The sequence below is a fragment of the Leishmania infantum genome, chromosome 34 (assembly GCF_000002875.2).
Source record: "Leishmania infantum JPCM5 genome chromosome 34".
NCBI lineage: Eukaryota > Euglenozoa > Kinetoplastea > Trypanosomatida > Trypanosomatidae > Leishmania > Leishmania infantum.
In genome coordinates this window covers 416,807-438,560 of record NC_009418.2, presented here as the reverse complement: position 1 = coordinate 438,560, position 21,754 = coordinate 416,807, and the positions used below count along the sequence as shown (strand labels likewise).

Below are 21,754 nucleotides of genomic sequence, written 5' to 3'. Positions count from 1 at the left end.
AAGGAGCGGCACACCTCTTGTCCGGCCGTCTCCTCGTGGTGAGTCAAAGGAGGATCTTATCGACCTCACCTCTGTGCAGTTGAAGGTCGGCGGCTGTTTCAGGGGTGCGTAAAAGAGGAGGCAAGTGAGGGTTTGGATGGTAAGGTAGCGTAAAACGTCTCGACGCAATGGATGTCCTCACAAGGCGAGAGAAGTAACGCTTCGGGTGCGCACACAACAAAAAAAAAGAAGGAAGATCGAAGAGGAAGGAGAGCCAACAGGTGAAGAGGCAGAAACGATGACGCACTCAAAACACGCACACCCGTTCCCAAATGTGTGCCAAGTTGGTTTCCGTGCTTGCCTCTCGGCTTAGATTGATCCTCCTTGTGTTCCTGTGTGCAAGGTCGTCGAAATAGGCTGAAGGTGATAGAAAGGCGGGCGGAAGGATCAGTGAGCGGCTGGCGGCGATGTAGCACCCCCTGGCATACGCGCAAAAAGGAAAAAAGAAAAAGACAACTGAAACAGCTTCCGGTCGGTCTCTCTACTGTTTGATTGCTGGTGTCTGTGTGCCTGTGCGAAATCAGCCTTCGGCAACTCATGCAATCGATGAAAGGCAAAAAAAAAGGTAAAGACAAATGTATGCTACATGCAGTATATGCTATGCATCACATATAGATATGCCATGTAGGATATATAATATTAGATAGAATGTACGTACTTTTATCGAGAAAGAACAAAGGGCTGAAGGGGGAGGGGGTGGGGGTCAACAACAACAAGAGCAGTCGCAGTGATCAGCGAAGAGAGTCGCCGGTGCAGCGCGCCACAACAAAGAAAGCAACAAAAAAGGCGAAAGAGGGCAAAGAAAAAGCGGGAGAGAGAGATGGGGGAGATGGAAGAAAAACAATACAACTCGACTAAGGACAACTACTACACATAAGCACACACATGTATATGTGCACAGCTGCGCGCAAGACGAATGCGCCACGTTAAAGCCGCAGAGGAGTGTGATGGTGACGCGCGAGAGATGGAAGAGAGGAGGGCGCGGTATGGAGATTAGGAAAGGGCGAGAGAGAAGGGGTCGGACGACAAAACAGGATACAAAGAAGGAGCGTGCACACGGTCCTCTTCGGCATACAAAGAAAAAATGGAATCGACCCCACCAACACAGCTGAGAAGGACGGCTGGTAGTGCACGTAGGAGAAGAAAAGCAAAAGCGGCAGGGAAAAAAAAAAGGTAGAAAAGCCTTGATGCACACGCAATACAAGTACACAGAAGTGACGAATCAAGGCGAAGCTCAACAGGCGGGAACCTTGCTATGTTACACCAGCAAGAGAGAACGAGCGAGCGAGCAAAGACACGAGCAAAAAAGGCGTAGAAAACAAAAAAGGAAAAAGGAAAACAAGGGGAGAGGCGAGGTATGGCAGAAAGAAGGAGAAAAGGCTACAAGGAAGGGCAGCCAAAACGAAAAAATATATATACATACACAAATACAGCGCGCGCGCGTGTGTGTGGAGGGGGTGTAGGGTAAAGGCTTCTCGTCTACCAGTCGTTACGAAACAACGACAAACAAAAAATAAAACGCGACGATACCGACGGCTTCTATGAATAGAGAGGGAGCGTAACTTAGGAAGGAATGGAGAAAACGGAAGCTGAGGGAGGGGTGGAGGGAGCGTGTATGGCACACAAAGCAGACGCAATGAATCCACAGACAGATGCACCGAGGTGGAAATGCAGGGGGGGGTTAGGCTGTTACAGAAAATAAAAAGGGAAAGCCAGAGAAAGAAGAAAGAGACTCCACTCGCTGGGTGGGGAAGAGATGCGGAAACTAGAGCAACACTATGACCTGTTGAGTCGGTCAAGCGTGTTTATGTCTGTGTAGCTGGGTGTGTGGGTGGACAGAAAGGGAGAAGAGATGCGGAATTGCAATGCTTGCAGAAAGGCAAAACAAGCTGAGAAGCGCCTTGCCAACGCAAAGAAAAAGGATGCGCACAACCCTCTTCGTTTCTCCCTCGTCCCGATACTTTTCGAAGCGCTTGTCTGTTTCCCCTGACTCTTGATAGCGTACCTCTGAACTCAAACTGTGGCGGCTTTGCGTCTTGTTGTTCTGATGCGTCCTACACGTGCGTCGCGGGGGGGGAGGAGGAGGAGGAGGGCTTGGGCTACGATCTGTATGATTTTTTTTTGTTACAGTGCAAACAAGACACCTTCAGAAAGCCGTAAACCTGTCACACACTCACACAGAGAGAGAGGGAGGGACAAAAAGAAATACAACAAAAAATATGTGGTTGGTGTAAGATGACGGAGGAGGGGAAGAAAAGAATATGGAATGCAGAAAAATGCTGGAAAACGGAAGGGTGCGGCAGGGAGAAGGCAAGGGAAGCGCACAAGAGAGAGAGACGGAGGGGCACGATGAAGAAAGCTTTTGGCTGTGCCCACGCCTTTGAAGCGACTGCGTCAGGCTGGAGATCCAAAGAGGAGATGGAGAAGAGCAGCGCCACGTGTTGCGGAAGAGGTGGCACGCTTTTTGTTGTGGTGGTGGTCTTTCGCTGTAGCGATTGCCAAGGCGAAGATCCAGTGAAAGAAGGCGCAAAAAAAAAGAGAGAGGGAAACAGTCAAAGATGGTTGACGGTCGAACAACTGTGCAGCACAAAAGGCACATGAATGTGCACGCAGCTGGGAGCATGAAAAGCCAAAAAAAAAAAAACGCAGACAAGAAGCAGCAGCAACAGCACAAGATAACGAGATGATCACCTACGCGCCAGCAAACATGGCAGCACTAGTACGCACCAACAAGACGAGAAGGGGTAAGGGGAACGCGATCGTCGCTAGATCCAATGGCTTTGTGAAGATGTAATGTTCGTGTGTGGGTGTGTGAGACAGACAGACAGAAAGGGAAGGGGAGGGGGGGCGGTTTCTCGGCTGCTTCAGTTGATGCTAAGGGAACTTGTGCGCAGCTGGCGCGAGAAGACGAGCGAGCAAAAAGGGGCCGAGAGGTGGGGGAGCGGCGGTGCGTATAGACATGCAGCGCGGAGGCAATGGTTGGTAGGAAAGAAGAAAGCAGGTGTGTGTGGAGAGGGAGAGAGATGAAGAAGAGCGGGTTGGGGTAACAGTGGACAACAAAAGGCTGTAGACTAGGACGGGACGATAAAGTGCCCATAGGCAAGGAAGGAGAAGCCAAAGGGAGTCGATGAGCAACACGTCGTTGCCAACCAGACCTCAGCTTCTTCGCTTTTCAAAGGAATTGGGGGGGGGGGGGGTAGAGAGGGTGCAGGGCAACATGGCGAGCGTGTCAGGACTGCGATCCATGTGTTTGCGTGTGTCTGGACTTATCATCACCTCTTTTCTTTTTGTGTTCGACGTTATCCTGCAACACTTATGAAGGGAAAGAGGAAGTTTTAGTGCCCCCCGCCACCCTTGTTTCTTCATTTCGTTCTTTCTTACGGGTTCGCCCGTATGTTGTTCGCCTCGCGGTCGCCGCAGTCGTCGACCATCTACACTCGGCAGAAGAGTGATAGTAAGCACACGCACACGAGAGGGGGAAGAGAACGCGAGCAAAGGCGAATAAAAGGAAGAAGACAGTCTACATAATGGCCAAGCGAAGGCATGCCAAAAAAGGAGACAAGAAAAAAGGCAGGGGCGGGAGGGGAGGGACCAGAGGAGGCACACACACACACACACGCACGCATGCATACGCGCATGTATACTCCATAAAAGCATATGAGTGTGTGCATGCATGTATATATGCAACTGTGTGTGTGTATGTGCGTACCCAATATCCATCCTTCCTTTGTGTGAAAGTGTCCGTTCAAGCGTGTGCTATTCCTCCCTCCCGCCCACCCACCCAACCCGCCCTTCTTTGCTGACTGTGTTGAGCACGTCATGTGGGCATAGGTGTCCGTCACAGAAGAAAAAAAGAAAAGGTAGATGAGGAAGAGAGGAGGAGGTCTGAAGTAGACGAGGATTAGGAGACGGTAGTGCGTGGGTGCATGGAGGAGGGGGAGGGGGTTTTATAGCTATCACTCTCTTCCTCGTGTCTCTGTCACTCCTCTACCGCCTCCGTTTCCTTCTCTTCCTTCGTCATCTGTCTAAGACAAGTCGTGCAGCCCTCTCAACCACTGCTGCGCGTCGGCGAGTCTGTCTGTCCTTTTTTTTTTGCGGCGGCGTGTCTCTGTGGGTTGCACGCATGTATATGCACTGAGATATGCTGATACAATGCCGGTGAAAGGGTCATGTGGGTAAAGAAATGAGAAGAAACAACACCCGATCTAAAGTGTTGCAGCTGCTGCTCTCGACAATGTCAACTAGAGTACAGAGAGAACAGAAAAACAAAAAGTCGAAGGGCTTTTACTGGGAGCGGGGTGGGGAGATGGTCCGTCGATATCTTCGTTCGTTTTTCACCCCCTTCCTTTCCCGTAATCCAGCACTCGCTGCAGACACACACTGGGAGGAAATAATCCAGTAAAGCGAAGACTCGACAGCCCCCATTGAAAGGTGGCCAAGCGAAGGAGAGAAACGAGACCCTTATTCTCCGAATAAGGCACAAAGAAAAAACGGAAACATATACATTACAAGGCACTGAAAAAGAGAAGCCCGCTTGATTATCGCAGGTGAGGGGAGCACGAAACCACATCCACTCACCACACATCCGCACACGCGCACATGCAAACAAAAGGAAAAATAAAGAAAAAACCAGCAATGCAACGAGGCCGGAGAATTTCTATCCCTTTTCTTCAAACCACTGTCCTGTCTTTGCCGTCCTGGTCGCAACTCCGTTCTTTTCGATCCCTCCTCCCCACATACCAGCAAGCCCACGCCCGCGCTCACATGCTGAGCTGTCTGCCTACGCTTCTTCTTCTGCCTATGATTTTGTACGACAGGGGGGCGGGTCGAGCGAGACGGTCGCCGAACGAGACAAGATGCGCACATTAGCGTATTGAAAACTATGCGCCCTCCCCACGTTGTGGCGAGCGCACGCATGCAAGTCTGCCAAAGAAAATGCGCGAAGGCGTCATGCAGTGAGCAAGAGAGCCCAGCAGAGGCAAAGGATTGAAGCGGTCTACTTTTTCTTTAGTCAACGTCTCACTCCACCACGGCCGGGTCGACACGTGTACGCACGCAGCCGCGGCCCACCCACCCCTGCCGCACCACGGCTACATCCGGGCCGTCCACGCCGAGTCGGCCGCCGTCGAGTCGGTCCATGCGTCTAGCGAGCCCGCCTTGTCCTTCCGTGTATCGCCCTCGCACGCGTGCAGCGCGACCGACGTCACACGAACCCCGGTGCAGGGCCCTGCTCGAGGGCGGAGGCGGCGACGTCAGCCGTGCAGGCCGCAGGGGCTGGTGCAGGCGCGGACCACATGAGCACCGAGAGGAGATGGGCCAGCCGCAGCCCAGGGCCCTCTCAGACCCTGTCCTCCGCCTGCACGCCATGCCCCTCCCTCGGTCGCTTCAAGCCGCCGCATGCCGTAATATGGTGTGAATGCTCCGCGCACGCGACTCTGGCCGACTCGATGGTGCCATTCAGGGGAGCTCTCGCCATGCTTCGGGTAGCTGCACCTCATCAGCCCACCGCGTCGGACGCAGGATATGTCGCACGCTTCGCACGCATGCACTTTGCGGCTGATCAGTGTGCCTCTGTGCGCCTTTTTCGCCCATCACTTCTACTCTGCTGACCTCCGCATGCCTCGTTCGGATGATATATATCACGGTCTATATGCTTGGCAACCTGTGAGCACAGCATTCGCATTTTTTTTTTTGGATTGTGGGGTTTGCTTCGGGACGATAGTGTTGTCCGGGGAGTGGAGGGTGGGGGGCTTGCTGTCTTCATCTTCCGTCGATGCCATAGAGGGTGGGCGTGTATGGATGGCTTGCCCGCATGTGTAGGGAAAGCGGAGGAAAACAGCACGAAAACGAGCTAAAAAGAGGGAGGGTGATGCGAGGTAATCACACCAGCCCGAGTTGGAAAAGAAAAAAAAAGCACAGGGGTTGAGGGAAAAAGGGGGCGGAGTGGAATACAAGAAAGGCACACCAAAAACGAAGTTTAAGTTAACAAACAAAAAGAGACACGAAACAAGCGGGCGTCGAGAAACACGAGAGAAGCAGCACTGAGGAGAATCGCCGGCAACAGGGACGCACAAAGGAAGAAGGAAGAGCCTGAAACAAGAGACCGAACACAAGCCAAAAGCGAAGGGGAAAGGGAGACACACACAGACGCGAATTTTTTTGTTTTCAGTGATTGAAGCCCCCCCCAAAAAAAAAGAGAGGGCACAAAGACAGACACCCGCAGGCGCCTTCTCCTTCGTGCCTACTCTGTCGCTTGCGTACAAGAAGCAACGAAAATATAAAAAAAAACGGCATGCTGTCCTAGCATCACAGATGAGCATCCGGGTGGGGTGGGGGGCACGCTGCACTATCTCTCTGTGTTGTCCTAGCACATCTTTGCATCTGCATGATTTTAGGGGGCGGGAAAGGGGCGAAGGCTCGTCTCTTTTCGATGAGGAGTGCATAAAAACAACAGAACGAGCGCATGGGCATACGTTGCGCATGTGCACATGCCCAGAGAAATATCACCAGCATTAAGAGACGCTCTGTGTCTCTCCCTCTCTCCTCTTCTAGGAACCCTTTCGACGAACATAAGGGACAGAGACACGCATAGCCGTGCAGGTCGAGAGAGAGAAAGGCGAAGACAAGCAAAAAAAAGATAGGGAGGGGGAGGCACAAGGAAAAAGAGCTGATCTTAGCCGAAGACCAACGCTTCCACATGTGTCTTTGCTTGCGTGTTTCTTTCCTGTAGTTGCGGCTGCTGTGCGTCACGAGACAAACGGACACGTTTACATAGAAAACGCCAACGAAAAAAGGGGGAAAAAGAAGACAGGCAAACGGAAGCCGCTAGTGGAAGGTCTGACGCGTCATCGCATATAGTGAGAAAGCACGCCGAGTAGACAAGGGCCGAAAAAAAAAAAAGAACAGGCTAGCACGCGAAAAAAAAAAATCGACGTCCGTTTCGAATCGTTTCATATGTTTTTCTGCGTATACATAGACATAAGATATCGATGTATGCACATATATATATGTGTGTGTGTGTGGTTTGCCCCTCTGCGTTGGGCAACAGCAAGGAGATTCGTGAAGACTCGTACAAGAGAAACACGCATATAGAATACCCACAACAAGCGGCATGGCAAAACACTCGACGAAGAAAGAAAAAAAAGCGCGGAGGCGGATGTGAAAGTGAGACCGAGGTACGCACAGCAGCTGGATACGGGTCGGAGAAACAAAGAAGACGCAGACACTGCAAGACCACGAAAAACATATTCGTGGCAACTGTGCCGTGACGAAAGAAGCGCACAACACACTCAAGGCGGACACCAACATATTTTCAGCGCAAAAGACTCCCCTCCGCCTCCACCCAACGCGTGTCCCTTCTGGGCCACACAGCAGGAGCCAAGCACCACTCCACCCCTCTGGCCGGCCCCACAGGCCCCCACCTCGCGTGGTGCAAGGCAGCCGTAGACACACGCGCTGCAGCAATGCGCCGACTCAGTCATCGGAGCACCGCCTCGGCCTCAAGCTCTACCGACCCCCCGTGCTGCAGGTCGCCTCACAGCCGCTCCTACTGTGCCAGTCGTCACTTGGCCAGTCTCTCTCCGGGTGGCTCAGGCCCCCCACCCACCACCACCACCAGTCGGCAGTGCGAGGGTCGGGGTGGAGTATGCTCGAGTCACGCTGGCACTCCGCCCATCATATGGATTGGCGCAGGCGTGTTCACCGTCGCAGGTCGCTTCGGCGCAACGCCATCCAGGCCTGGTCCCCCGACATCAGTAGCGGCGAATCGCTCTGACCTCCCCACGTCGTGGGTTCTGGACCCTGCCACCACCAGAGGTGGCCCCGCATTAGCAGGCGCAGGGGGGGGTGAGGGGCTGCTTGGCTTCCCTAAGCACACAGAGAGTGGGGGAGGGGTGCTGAGTCTTGTGACACCACCACACACTGAGAGGTGTGCCTCCCCTTCCCCCGGTCGCCAGGATTCTGAAGCTCGCGCGCAACTCGAAATTAAAGAAAAAGATGCTTCCATTTAGATCTCTTTTACTCTGCGCTTCTTACCCTTCCCTTTCCCATTGCTCCGTCGTCCTTGTCTGTCTTGCCGGTCCGCGAGATCGTCCCACTGCAGTGGGTTCATAAGCGTTCCATTGCTGGGCCAACATGCTGCTGGCTCTTTCGAAAAGCGCGCCCATTGAGGCACCGAAGCACAGACACCAGAATGAATGGCCGCAAAACAGTCACCGGCAAGCGCAAGGCGCTGAAAGAAAAAAAGGAGGGGAGCCGCAAAATCCTCTTGGGGTGCGCGCGACAAGATTTCAGTGCAGTCTTTGTCGCCGTCATCGAGTGCGCGTTTAGCTAGTGCCGCAGCCCCACCCCCCCCCACCCCCCGCCCCCGCGGTTTATGCGTGGGCTTTGCTGTTTCTTTTTGTTTTTCGCGGCTTGAAAAGCACTTGTGCGTGCAGTGCGCCTGCTTTTCCACTTGGCGCTTGTGTTCACCGCTCCCTCTTTCATCGCATGGCGAACGCTTCTCTCTGGTGTCTCAGCCGACCCATCACTCACTATTTTTTTTTCTTTTCGTTTTTATTTTTGTTTCTTCGGGAGGGGGTGGGGGCAACGTGCAGTATCCTGCGCTTCTGTGCTTCTGCAGAGGGGGTGGGTCCTTGCAAGCCCGACTTCAGCACGGAATAAACATGACAAAGATGTTCACGAAGCTGATAACGAAGGCGGCAATGAGAAGAGCAAAACCAGCGCCTAGCTGCATTCCCTCGGGGTGTGCGTTATCAACGCCGGTGAAGTTGCGCATTTGCGTGCACACGTCCACGTTACCGACAATATGGCTACCTTGATTATGCACATAGCAATCCAGCATGCAGCCCCAGCTGACTGCAAGCAGAGCCGCGGCCAGTAAGTTCAGCAAAACACACACGTACTTGATGCAGTAGCAGCAGCACGCATCCAGAAAGCTTCCCAGCATCGAAGCAGCGAGGATGACGGCACCCGCAATGGCGCACACCTGCGCCGTTTTGAAGCGACCCACGCGGCCGTTGCACTCAGCCCAGACATCGTTAGGACTAACCGAGTACAGCAATATCAAGCATCTATCGCGAATCCCCCACAGCGAAATGCAGTAGCCGTTGTGGATGTGGAGAGCATTGTCGTTCAGTGGCATGTACATCGCCAGCGGGGTGCCAACAGCGATGAAGAGTAGCGCCACAAACTGGAGGATGCCGAATATTATCCCGGAAATGCAGCCCATTTTTGTTGTTGTTGGAGCAGGAAGGGGAGGAGGGATCGTCCTCTGTTTGGGGGTGTAAAGTGCGTGTAGTTGTACGCTGATGTGCCCGTGCTGCTTCGTTTCCGCCGTTGTATATGCGGGGATGAGTAGCTGCTCACAGAGAATGCAGACGGAAGAACAGAAAGACGAAACTAAGAGAGAGCGGAAGGCGGTGTAAGCGAGTGTGTGCGTGAGGGGGGGGCAGGAGAGGCCGGGGTAAAAGGGACGAAGAAGAACGTGGACGGAAAGAGAGAGCAAAAGATGCGCGAAAACGGAAACTATACGAGAAAAAAAGAGGGGCCACCACAATGTCCAGATCCCTAATAAAAAAAAGAGGAGGAATGCGCTCCTGATCGCGTGTGTGTGTGCGTGTATTTTTTTAGCCTTTCTGTTTTTTCTTTTTTTTGTTGCAGTGAGGGGCAGAGTTTGGAGGAGAATGGAGCAAGTGGGCAATGCCTGTGTCTGTGAGCGTATAACCGTAGGAGTGTAGGCACGGTGTGAGTCGGCGCGTCAGCTACCAACAGCGAAGATGAGAAAGAATGCAGAAAGAGAACAAAAACATTCGGAGAGAGAAAGAGAACGACGACAAAGAAGGAAAGAGAAAAACACTCACGCACACACAGACACAAGTCAAGGATGTGGATACAATGTGCTTAATAGCACCTTCAATTTCTATTTTAGACCGTGATGAGAAAGAAACAAAAAAAAACGAAAAAAAAAGATAACAGGAGGCAACGAGAGGGGAGATGAGGAAGGCTCGGAGGAGTGGGAGGAGAGAGGGACTTGTGAGAGCTGCACACACACAAAAAAAGGGGGATGTGTGCGAAACGAAGCGGCGAAACAAGGAAAAGACGAGGCAAAAAAAAAGGAGGAAGGCAATAAGAAAAAGTCAAAGAGAGAGCGAAGCTGAGGCACACGGTATGTTTGGCAGTCGTGTTCGACGTGGCGAATAGAAAGTGGAACACCGAGAAATCTGTTCAAGAGTGCTTTGTGTGTGTGTGTGTGTGTATAGGCGTGTATGCATGTGTGTGTGTGTGTGCATGTTCCCACGACGCCGAAACGCGTTCGGGGCAGAAACGAAAACGATGTGAAAATAAAAAGACGTGTATACAGGTAGAAGTTTTACATTTTATGGTTGAGTTTTGACAACCAGGGAAATTTAGGTCATCGGAGGAGCGGAGCGGAGAGAGGGCACAGTAAATAAAAGAGTGAAGCGAGTGCTTGGCTGTGTATCGGCATGAGAGGCTAGATAAGTAGCCAGCTTGAGGTGGCGGAAGCTGAGCAACATGGATGCATGAGCTGGCCACTCGCTCCTCAGTGTTTGGATTCGCGGGTGCGGAACAAAGGAGAGGCGCGAAGGAAGAAGAGAGGGGCACAAGCCACTAGAGTTGCAAAACTCCGATACTGGCAGCTCTCTGTCCCTCGTGCCTACCATTTTGTTTTGGTATTTGGTGGAGGTTTAGGGAGTGGGATTCGATTATACTATGCCCTTCACACATGCTTTGCACATGCGTCTAAAACTCACGAGCCTGCAAAACACCACGGTTAGTGCCGGCACGCGACAGCACAGTTTCCTTCGCAACGTACGGTCACAACGAACGACACTTCCATGCATCATGATGTACACCTCATTCATTTGTGCGCCTTTGTGTCTGCCTGTCCCTGTGCGCGTGCGGGTGAACGCACGTTTCGTTTAAGAGCCGTTAGAAGAGAGAAGAGCCGAGTATTTTTTTTAGAAATTGGGCATCGTTGCTCGTTTTCCCTTTTTTTCGCTCCCCCATGCTGCTTTCCAAAAATAGACCAAAAAAGGGAAGAGAGGCTTTGATCGTTGTCTTCCCCAGTCTTTTTTTTCTTCGCCCATAGTCTCTGATGCCGCTTTTCGCTCGCGCTCGTGGACGTGCCGCATCACTCCTCTCTATCCCTCTCTATCGCGCGTCGAGGATTTTGGTCGCCTTGAGCCCGCGCCTGGTGTGGGTGTGGGTGTGCGTGTGTTCGAAGGGAAGGGGAGAGAGGCAGTGGCGCAGGGAGGGGTGCAGATAGGTGCGCTTATAACCAGGCATGCATAGTCGACTACTCCAACTTTATTTCTTTGTTGTTGCCTTTTTCGCAGAGAAATGCCCCTTTTCCCTTCTTATCCGCTGTTGCTGTTATCGATACTTGTGAAGCATGCCCTTGACTTGTTTCGCCGTGACACGAGTAGCCGCCAACACAGCAAAAGAGAGGGGGGAAGCAAAGGAGGAGTCACAAGGGAATGGATCAAGCCGGAAAACAGAGGGAACACAACAGGAAGAAACCCACAGAATATAAGGAAGAGCACCGGCTTCAAAAAAAAAGCATAAGAAACAAGGCGCAACCTCGAACACGGCCGATGTGGAGAGAGGGGAGGGAGAAGAGGGCGGTGGACAGGTGTGCAATGAAGCGTCAGAGACCTCGAGAGAGAACGACAGAAGAGAACGAAAAAAAAAACGGGAGTAACCCATGAAGCAAGAGCGTATCACAGATGCAAAGAAAAACTCACAATCACGCTTACGCGCGCGCGAAGAACGAAATGAGAAAGGAGGCAACAAAAACACGCAAAAACTGGAAGGCATCCGCTAGTTCTCTCACTGGGGGCGCGCGCATCACCGGCCCATTCGAGGAAAGAAATATGGAAAAGAAAATAGAAATAGAGACAGGCACGAAAAGAATCATCTCCGAATTCACAGGCAAAACCACATTCACGCTCGTCTCAGCTGCTGCGGTGATGATCGCCTGTCAGCAATTTTGCCCCTCCCTCACCCCTTCTTGTTTCTTTTTTCGTGTACTTCTTGGCCCGGCAATGAGGTCCGAAAAGGTCTTCGCACGCTCAGCAGGCGGCAGACAAGGATTTATATAAGGATTCCTCGTTCGACGACCAAAAGGGAGGAGGATAGCGAGGGAGCGGAGCCAACACGGAGAACACGCCCACGATGCACAATAGAAGTAAACACCGAAACAGCGCGAAGAAAGGAAGGAACAGGGAGGCAAGCGCAGCCGTGGAGAGGCATGCAGAAGAATGACGAAAAACAAACAAGTAAAAGGGTAAAGGTGAGAGAAGCGCGAGGATATTGCTGACTGAAGAGAATAGAGAAAAGGGGCGAGGCGGGGCGGCGGCATAGACAAGAGAAAGACGCGAGGGGAGAACATCAGGAAGACAGAGACAACAGAAAGAACAAAAAAGGCGCTAGGCATCTGACATTTTCGGTGTGGCCATTCAGTAGTACCTCTGTTCTTGGCTGCTGTTCCTTTTTCCTTCTTCCTTCTGTACAAGCGCGCACACACACACTGTGGTTCTCATCCTTTCAAGCTCCACTACAGTCACACAGTCACACGAAACTACGCATACTTTATCGTTGATCCTCTCTTCGCTCTTCTCATCGTCTGCGTTGGTTCGTCTTTCTCCTTTGCTTGATGTGTATCCTTTTGTGTGTGTGTGTGTGTCTTCTGGATAAAGTGCAGAGGAGGAGGAGGGAAGAAGGAGGGGGGAGGGCATATGGATAGGGCAGACAGCACGAAAATAAAAAAAAACAATGCGGCTGATTTTGTGTCGGCTGCATGTGTATGTATGTGCTTCTTTTGACTGCTCTTGATGTTCCCTGAGCTCTGGAACGGCGTGTGAAGGCTTTTACACGTCTACGCCGTGATCATCTACGAGTGAGGAGGGAACGCAGTAGTGAATGGGAAGTCCAAGAAGAGAAAGAAAAATGCGCTTGCACACACACACCTAAAGACAGACAGAGAGAGAGGTGCGCACACGCGTCGAGTCCCGCTCACGCACATCGTCTGTCGAGCAACACGCAGAAGAAGGGGAATACAGATATGGTCACGGAGGGCGGTGAGGTGCGCAAAAAGTCGAGGGGCCACAGGTGGAACTGGGTATACACGGGTATCATCGGGGTGTGGTGTGGTTTCGGTCAGTTGTGAAAGCTGGAGAAGAAGCGAGCAACAAAGATAAAAATTTAAAAACAAAGGCAGTGTGGAAAAAAAGAAGGACGTGGGAGACCGGAGAGCGTCCACGCAACGAAACGAGAGAGAAGCAATACACGCAAATACCATAAAACGAAAGAAAATCGACGAGAGGGCAGAAAAGACATGTAAAACCAAAAAAAAAGAAGAAACGAAACGCGCACAGCCTCGCTGGTGGAGATCTGCTGCACACTAAAGGCGACCCCATCATCTGAGGTGTCTTTTCCTTTTGTCTGCGTGGGTGCCTGCGCCCCGCTGGACGTGTTTTCGGCTTTGTCTCCGTTTTATCACAAAGCAGCGACCCGCCACACCTTCCACTTATCGCCCCCTCCCCCTCCACCCCTTTGCCCACGCTACAGCGGCTTCCCCCCCCCCGTTGCTCGTTTTTTTGGCGGTGTACACACACAGACGCACACGCGCGCACAAGCAGCAAGTAGCAGGTGCACACACGTGCGTGGACAGATAATGTGCATGCGAGTGTGGCAACATGATGAGGTCCGATAACATCATCAACAACAGACATGGAAACAAAAAGACTCGCGACACGCTGTAGAACGGTAAAAAGACGGAGTGACAGACAGGGAACAGGCGGAGGCAAGGCGAAGAGCGTGAAGGCTCACGGCACCGTTGGCGGGGGGTTGCTGCGCGGTACAAAGTCACACAGACGAGATGGAAACGGCAGGCGACTTGAGCACACGCACGCAATATAGCCGTGTGGGGAGCATAGACGACAAGCTGGTGCAGAAACAGGCAGCAGCCGTGGAAGCGTGATCATCACCAAAAAGGCAACAGCGAAAAAAAGGGGGAAGAGCCAGAGGAAGAGGATGACTTGTCTTCGGGAAGAATACAGGATGCCGACGCAGGAGAGCTGCGGAACGAAAAGAAGAGGCGAGATGGCATGGGCCGCGCACAGACACACATGCAAGCACGCGCAAAGAGAGAGCCCATCAACGAGCTAAACAACCAAAACCAGAAAAAGACGTCGGCAGAAACAAAAAGCAAATGTGTACCGAGAGAAAATATATATAAACAAAGAACGAAGAGCTGTGGCGACCGCAAAAAAAAAAAGAGTGGGGAGGGAGGGGGAGTGGCCTCACGTAAGAGCGTCGTCGCCAGCGCGGATGTCAAGACAATGAAAACGAAGAGAGAGCGCCGCCATACATATATATATATATATCGGTGGCAAAGGGGCACGCGGAAAACAGAAGGACGTGCGCCGTGGCGTTACCACGTGACGTGGCACAGGTGCGTGTGCGAGTTTTCTAAAAGCACATCCTGAGATCAAGAAAGGCAGCGGGACACAACAGACAGAGAAAAGAAGAAAATAAAAACGCGAAAGGGAGAGGCAGACGCATTCGAAGGTTCTTGTATGGAGATGATCACATGCGTGAGGAGAGAGGCATGATGCAGACATGCATGACGGACTCGCGTGCTGGAAACGGGAGGAGGGCCGTCCAGGGGGGGGGGGGTAAAAGTTGAAGGACTGTAAGGAAAGCGGCGTGAAAGATGAGAAGGCAAAGAGGCCGTAAACTAGAGAAACGCGCAGGATTCCTATCTGATCGTGCCCGCATGTGTGGCGAGAGAGAGAGGATGAAGGCAGTTTTGCATTGCAGAAGCAGCTTGGTTTCGTTGCTCTCTTGTTACATCAGCGTCCAAGATTATCCTCAGCGGCCTGTCCTCTTCCTTCCTTGCTTGCCTCGCTCCTCATCCTTCATTGACCTCGTCCCACTTTTCGCAGTTTTCCTATATGGCCGGCGGTCCGTTTTCTCGCTCCCGCGTCCCGCTCGATGCTCGAACGCCACTGGCGCGCGCCGCCTGCGACATGCTTTGCACACATGTTCTCTCCACCGCCTCGTCTCCATCAATCGAGCATTGCTGTCTACCTGCTATACACAACGACGAGGGACATAAAAAAAAAAAATGAGACATGAAAGGAGCCGGCCCCCGCATACGCAAAGAAATGGACAATGCAGGCGCGAAGAAAAAATACGGCCAGACCACTGCTACGAGCGCAAAAAAAAAAACGAGTAAGAAGGTGAGGAAGAGACGTTTCTCACGGAAGAAAAGGCCTCGAGCACCATCACTGGGATTCGAGCGCGCAAAATCAGGGAATCGGGAAAACAGGCGAGGAGTTAACAAGAATGCAACAGCGAAAGATGAGCATATATATGTATATACTTGATTCCATGCGAATGCGCCGTACATGAGTGTGTTTGCGCGTGCAAGTTTTCAGTGATAACGCACAAGCATAGACGTACACACATACAGGCCCGGCGCGCTCTGATGTCTCTGTGCTATCTCCTCTATCGCGCTGGCCTCCTCAGACGCTTTTTTGTTTGATCTTAGAAACCTCTGTTTTTGCCCTATTCGCGTGCCTGGAAGGCGGCGCACTCGCGCACGGGACAAGACAGCAGCTGTGTGCGAAATCATCGTGGCGCAAGGGCACAATCATACCTCATTTGGCCGACGGGAGGGAGTAACCGGAGGGGAAAAGCTGAGAGGCACGTCCCTTTAGCACGGCAGCATGAGAAAAAAGATGTTGATGAAGCAGAGGCCCCAGCCAACAATGTAAATGGCAAAGCCGGCACCGTAATTGTAATGAGTGGCCACTGGATTGCCATCTACGATGGCCGAAGGACGAATGACGGAGCCGTTCTGGCGGAGCGCGTAGCAGGAGTTGTTGTAATGCTGAAGGCCTTCCTCATGGTTGTTGTAGAAGGCGTCGATCATGAGTGCGGTGACGGCACAGCCACAGAGGGTGGCCAGAATGTTCAGAATTAGGCAAAGCCAGCGCAAGCAGCGGCAGCAGCACAGCATGACAAATCCGATGAGGCACGCCAGAGCACTGATGAGGACGGCAGCAATGCTCAGAGCCTCAGCCGCGTTGAAGCGCTTCAGGCGCTGAGGGCAGCCCTTCCATAAGTCCTTGGTCAGGACACTCCACTTGAGCGAGATGCACTTGTCCTTGAAGCCCCATATCGTCAGGCACGGGCTGTTGCTGAGTACATCCACGTTCTGTACGCGGAATTGGTCAATCAGGGTTCCAGCAAGGATGAATATGAAGGCGATGAGCTGTAGAATGCAGTAGATGGCAATGCCGACGCGGCAAAAAGAGTGGCTCATTTTTCAAGTACACACGCAAGCGGGTGGCACTTTTATTGGCGCAGAGGAAGAGTCAGCGGCTCTGCCTAGAAGAAATGTGAAATGGCACAATCGACGTAGGGAGGGGAGGGGGGCAGCCGCAGGTGATTAGATCGGTGTGTGTGTGTGTGTGTGTGTGTGTGTGTGATAAGAAGTAAGACAAACCAAAGACACACATGCACAGAAAAGAGAACAAACGTAAAATCGTGAATGAGGGGGAGAACAAACAAAAAGAAATATATAAGGAATATGGCGTTAGAGAGCAAATGCCAAGGAGGGAGAGCGAAGGAGAGAGCTGGGAGACGCCCAATACGTAAGTGTAGGATGGTGCATTGAATGAGTACATGGCAAGGGGGAGAGGGGGAGTGCATGCACGTTCATGGTGTAACGATAGAGAGAGATTCGTGTGAAAGAGCGCCATCACGAAACGTACGCACGTGTGGAGAAAGAGGAGAAAGAAGATGCGAAAAGAGAGATACAAGCAGGGGCTTCAAAGCCGTGCAGAGAGGCGTGAGCATGTGTTCCACATCTTCGAACGAAAATGCGACACCGCATAGAGAGAAAAGGGAAGGAGTACGCGGGAGCCAAGGTTAGGTGAAAGGAGAGGTCTCGAACACTGCGGCGCGAGCGAAAGCAGACGTGAGGAGGTGTAGGGGGCAAAGTGCGCAAGGGGGAAAGAAACAGAAAGACAGAAGAAGCAAACAGGCAGGGAAATGGAGCAGCATGATGGCTGCTCCTTTTCCGTCCCCCCCCCTCCCCTGCTCCTCGCCTATTTCCTCGGCTTTCTCCCCACCCGACCACACATGCACAAGCAAAAGTCCACCATCCGCCCGATCGCCTCCGTCTTTCTTTGCTAGATAGCTTCACTCCTCTTCCCTTTCTACCTTCCACTACCATTTTCTCTCCATTCGCTACAGGCGCACACGTCTGCAGCGGCATCGTCTCTAGCTTGGTCCATTCCCTTGGGCAGGTGTCTGTTTTCAGTCTTCTTTCTTTGAGGAAGTGAGGAGAGGGGGGAGGGGTGAAAGGATCATAGGTCAGCCTATTTGCTCTCTTCGTTAAGTGTTCGTCTTTTCTCGGCGTCTCCCCTCGCCCGTGTCGCTCTTCTCTTCATCAGTGCTTTTTCTTCGTTGTTCCGCTTTCTGCCACTGTCCTGCGTAGGCGAACAACATCCTCACAAACAAGGAAAAAAAAGGAGGCAGCGAAAAGCCACATGAATGCGGACAGCAAAACCGTTAAACAACTACCTCATATATATATATATATACTATAAGCACGCTCAAGCCGAAAAGAGAGAACCACAGAGAACGACGCGCAGACGCAGGCTCCTACTACTTGAAAACAACTTTCTTCCTTGTTTTTCAGCAGTTATTGTCGCCACCTGTGTAAACTATTATTTTTGTTCCGAGGAAAAAAAGGGGACTCCCCCGAGACACACACTTCTCGCATTACATACTATATGACTGCACTCCCTTTTCATGGTTTCGCAATAAACTTATTTTCATCCTGCAACGATTTTTTTTATGCTGTTGTTGCTCTTCACCTTTCACTTGAACTCTGCACAAGCCTAGCCTTTCCACGATTATCAATACTCAACATAGGCAACGAGCGAGCACACTCACACACCGCCACCCCCACAACAACACCCGAAAACGAAATCTCCGCTCGACACGAAATACATCAGCGGGATAATAAGAGAAAAAGCATGCTCGGCGCTCCCCCTGCTCCTCCCCTCTCGGAGAAGATGGGGCGGCAACGGCGGCGGTGACACTGTTGGGGTGAGTCAGTCGAGGAACGGAGACAATAATGACAGAAAGCAAAAAGCAAGCAACGGAGAAGCGCGAGGAGAGAGGGACGCACGCGCACGCGCTCCGCCCGCTCGGGCGAGCACAGGGGGCGGTGGTCGGCGGGGAAAACAAAGTGCGTGGCGTTTTGATGGATTGACGGTGCAGCGCTCTAGATACAGATAGACATATGTGTATAGTGTATATGTATACTCGTCGCCATGCCGCTGCACTTATTAGTTTCTGCTACGCGTGTTTGCCAGGAAAAACAGCGTATTCAAATATAAAAATCTTACTCCGCGACGGACAAGTCGGCACATGTACGCATTCGCGCACAGCTCACACGCCCCTCTGTTGCACCACGGCTACATCCGGGCCGGCGAAGACAAGTCGTCTGCTGGGGTATCGAGCCATGCCGCTAGCGGCCCGCCTTGTCTTTGCTCGTCCATTCCTCGGGCACCTGCGGCGCTAGCGGCGCCAGACGCAGACCCGGGTGGGCGGCATGCATCGGTCCAGGCAGGCCACGGCCAGGCTTCCTCCTCGAGGGCGGAAGCGGCGACGTCAGCCGTGCTGGCCGCAGGGGCTGGTGTAGGTGCGTGCCGCATGAGCACAGAGAGGAGGTGGGCCAGCCGCAGGCCAGGGCCCTCTGACACCTTGTGCTCCGCCTGCACGCCATGCCCCTCCCTCGGTCGCCTCAAGCCGCCGCATGCCGTAATATGGTGTGAATAATCTCCACACGCGACTCTGGCCGACTCGAAAGTGTAGTTAGACAGCCACAGCAACGAAACAAACGAAGCGAAGCGCGCAAGAGAGGCGAGGGGCCCGAGGGCCGCAGGGGGCGCATACGCAGACACACTCGAGTCCAACGCAAGCGGGGCGAACAGAGAAGCAACACTGCCTCGCCTCCGCTCCGCCTCCGTACCCACTCGCTCCGCTGCGTATTCCCCTGCGGCCTCCGCGCCATCGCTCCCTTGCCAGAGTGCGTGTGCGTGCCTCTCCTCCGCTGCTCCTGCACACTGCCCATGTATCCCCAGCGCTGCGGTGCCGCGGCTGCTCTCCACCTCGTCGTCCCCTCGATCAGCCGCCCTCGCACACACACGCGCGCAGAGAGGGGGCGGGGAAGACGAAGTGCAGGGCAGCGGCACGGAGACACAACGGGAAAATGGCAGGGCGGCACGCACACGCACACGTCCATGCGGCTCTTCTCTGCATAGGGAGAGAGACGAAAACGAGAGAAATCGAAAGAAACATGCGAATGTCAAATCAAGCGATAGCACGAACAGAGAAACGAAAAAAACGGCAGCATATGCGCGTGCGTGTGTGTCGAGGGGTGTGGAGGGGGGCGGGGGCGGGTGATCGATGCGGCGTGGCGTGGCGCCTCCCGTCCTCCGTGCGAGGGCGTCCGTTTCTCCACACCGCCACGTTTGTCCTCCGTGTCCACCTCGGTCACCTGCCCCTCCTTCGCTCCCCCTCCACGCCGCCGTTTCCAGGCCTGCAGCGCACGTGTCACCGTCCCGCGTCGTCCTTCGCTCCTTCACATCGCCAACGGAGCGCCGGGCGAGCGTCAGACGGGCGACTCCGACACGGCAGCGAGGGCGAGGAGCTCAGGGGGGGGGAACGGGGCGTGGGTGGGCCTGCCGGCGCCAGGCGTGCGTTGCCCACCACACAGCGCAGGTTACCTTGCACGCGAGGAAGCCGAAAAGCCCCCCAAGCAGACGCGCGTGGGAGGACGCACACACGCGAGAGACGGCAGCGCGAGAGGTGAGCCGGCGAGAAGCAGCGACGAGAGTCCGCGTCTTCCCTCCCTTCTCGCGCAGACATCAGCTCCGCCGGATCCCCCACCCCATGGCGTCTGTACGGAGAAGCCCGCGGAGCCGAAGTAGCTTGCCCGTCACCGCCTTCACTTCATTTCCTCCCCTTCCTGCTGTGTCGGCTCCTGCATCCGCACCGCCTCCGGCTCATGCTCCTCCTCAAGCTCGGACTTTTCACTCGCGGCAGAACCCCTCTCCTGGCACGGGAGCAGCAAGACGGCGATGTTGATGATATCCAGGCACCAGGCCACCAAGAAGAGGTAGAAGCCACTGCCATAGATGAAATCACTGTTAAGATTCGGGCACGATTCGCCTTCATCCTTGTAGTAGGTCACCACCATGGACGCCCAGACAATGCCCAACGTGAAGATGCCAACGATGTTGAGAACCAGGCACACCCAGCGGAAGATCGAGCAGCAGAACAGCAGAAGGACGCCCAAGACGAACGCCGCGCCGTACAGAAAGATGGAGATGACAGCCAACGCCTGAGCAGCGCGGAAGCGGTCGCGGCGGCCCGGGCAGTCATCCCATATCTCGTCCGACGTGAAGAGATACGAGGTGTCAGAACAATTTATCTTCCCGCCCCATAAGGTGATGCAGAAATGCCGCTCAAAAAACGGCGGATCATTGCCGCGAAACACGTCGAGCGGCGTACCCACCAGCACCAACAGGAACGCGATGAACTGAATGACGGCGTAGAAAACAGTGCTCGCTATGTATTGCATTTTCGCCGATCCGCAACGCCGAAAGCAGACAAGGGCAGCACGGATGTGAACGGGAGAAAGAGCGATAAGGCGGTCGACACTGCGCAGCACAGCTGACGAGGAGCGAGGCGGGTGGTGGGCAGAGGGGAGAAGAGGGCGAGAGCGGAAGTGAGTCAGGGCTTGGCAAGGCTATGTCTGTTGTTGTTGCACGTGCACGCACACGGTGTCGCTCATGTGTGTGTGTGTGTGTGTGTGTGTGTGTCGTTAGAGGGGGAGGGATGTGGGGTGTGGGCAGGAGTGAAAGCGGGGGAGGAGAGAGGGAGAGACAGAGAGAGAAATGCGGGGGAGAGTGGCGAGGACATGGGCACGTGGCGCTGCGAGGCGCGCACAGCGGGAGCACATGGGCCACTTCTCGGCATGCACGCAAGGCACGCACGTACGGAGAGGCGGCCGGCGGACGCGAGAAGCGCCGCAGCGGCAGCGAGGGCGCGACGGAAGCACCGCTGAAGGCATCCAAGCGGAGAGGACGGAGGGCACTGCCTGCCACACTCCTTGACAAGCCTGGCCCCCACCCTCCGACGCTCATCCCGTCTTGCACCGCCCCCTCCGTGTGGCCGCGGCAGCCAAGCAACCGCGCCGCGCACAGCGAGGTCGACGTGCGAGGGAGCGCGTGTGCAGAGAGCCGCAGCTGCAGGGCCTGCCGTCCGCTGCTTCTCGGCGCCGCTCTCCCCCTTCCGCGTTGTCGTGGGTGCACCTGTGTGAGGCCTTTCGAGCGGCGTGTGCAGAGGAGGGGGGCGAGGGGCCGCTGTGTACGTGTGTGCAGGAGGGCAGCAGCACCGCCCACTCCGCACCGCCCGCACATCCCTCCTCCACACGTCCAGAGAGCAGAAGGCGCATCGATGACGGCAGCGCGAGAGGACACAGCGGCCGTCACGCGCGGCACACCACCGCCGACACCACCTGCGCCACGCCGTCACCGCTCGCCCCGTCCACTGCACACAGCGGGGATAGACACCGCAGACACGCACGGAAGGCACGCGCACA

General features: G+C 54.0%; 3 protein-coding genes across 3 annotated transcripts; all 3 read right to left on the bottom strand.

Annotated features, from left to right (window-relative positions):
• Positions 1–8,686: 8,686 nt before the first annotated feature.
• On the bottom strand, positions 8,687–9,268 carry LINJ_34_1050 (amastin-like protein; the record flags this gene model as incomplete). Its single annotated transcript, XM_001468446.1, has 1 exon — positions 8,687–9,268. One exon carries the CDS (start codon positions 9,266–9,268, stop codon positions 8,687–8,689), a length of 582 nt encoding a protein of 193 aa, XP_001468483.1.
• Positions 9,269–15,781: 6,513 nt separating this feature from the next.
• Positions 15,782–16,393, bottom strand: LINJ_34_1040 (amastin-like protein; the record flags this gene model as incomplete). Its single annotated transcript, XM_001468447.1, has 1 exon — positions 15,782–16,393. One exon carries the CDS (start codon positions 16,391–16,393, stop codon positions 15,782–15,784), a length of 612 nt encoding a protein of 203 aa, XP_001468484.1.
• Positions 16,394–20,095: 3,702 nt separating this feature from the next.
• LINJ_34_1030 (putative amastin-like surface protein) lies at positions 20,096–20,731 on the bottom strand (the record flags this gene model as incomplete). The annotated part of the gene is made up of 1 exon (XM_003392735.1): positions 20,096–20,731. One exon carries the CDS (start codon positions 20,729–20,731, stop codon positions 20,096–20,098), a length of 636 nt encoding a protein of 211 aa, XP_003392783.1.
• Positions 20,732–21,754: the final 1,023 nt, after the last annotated feature.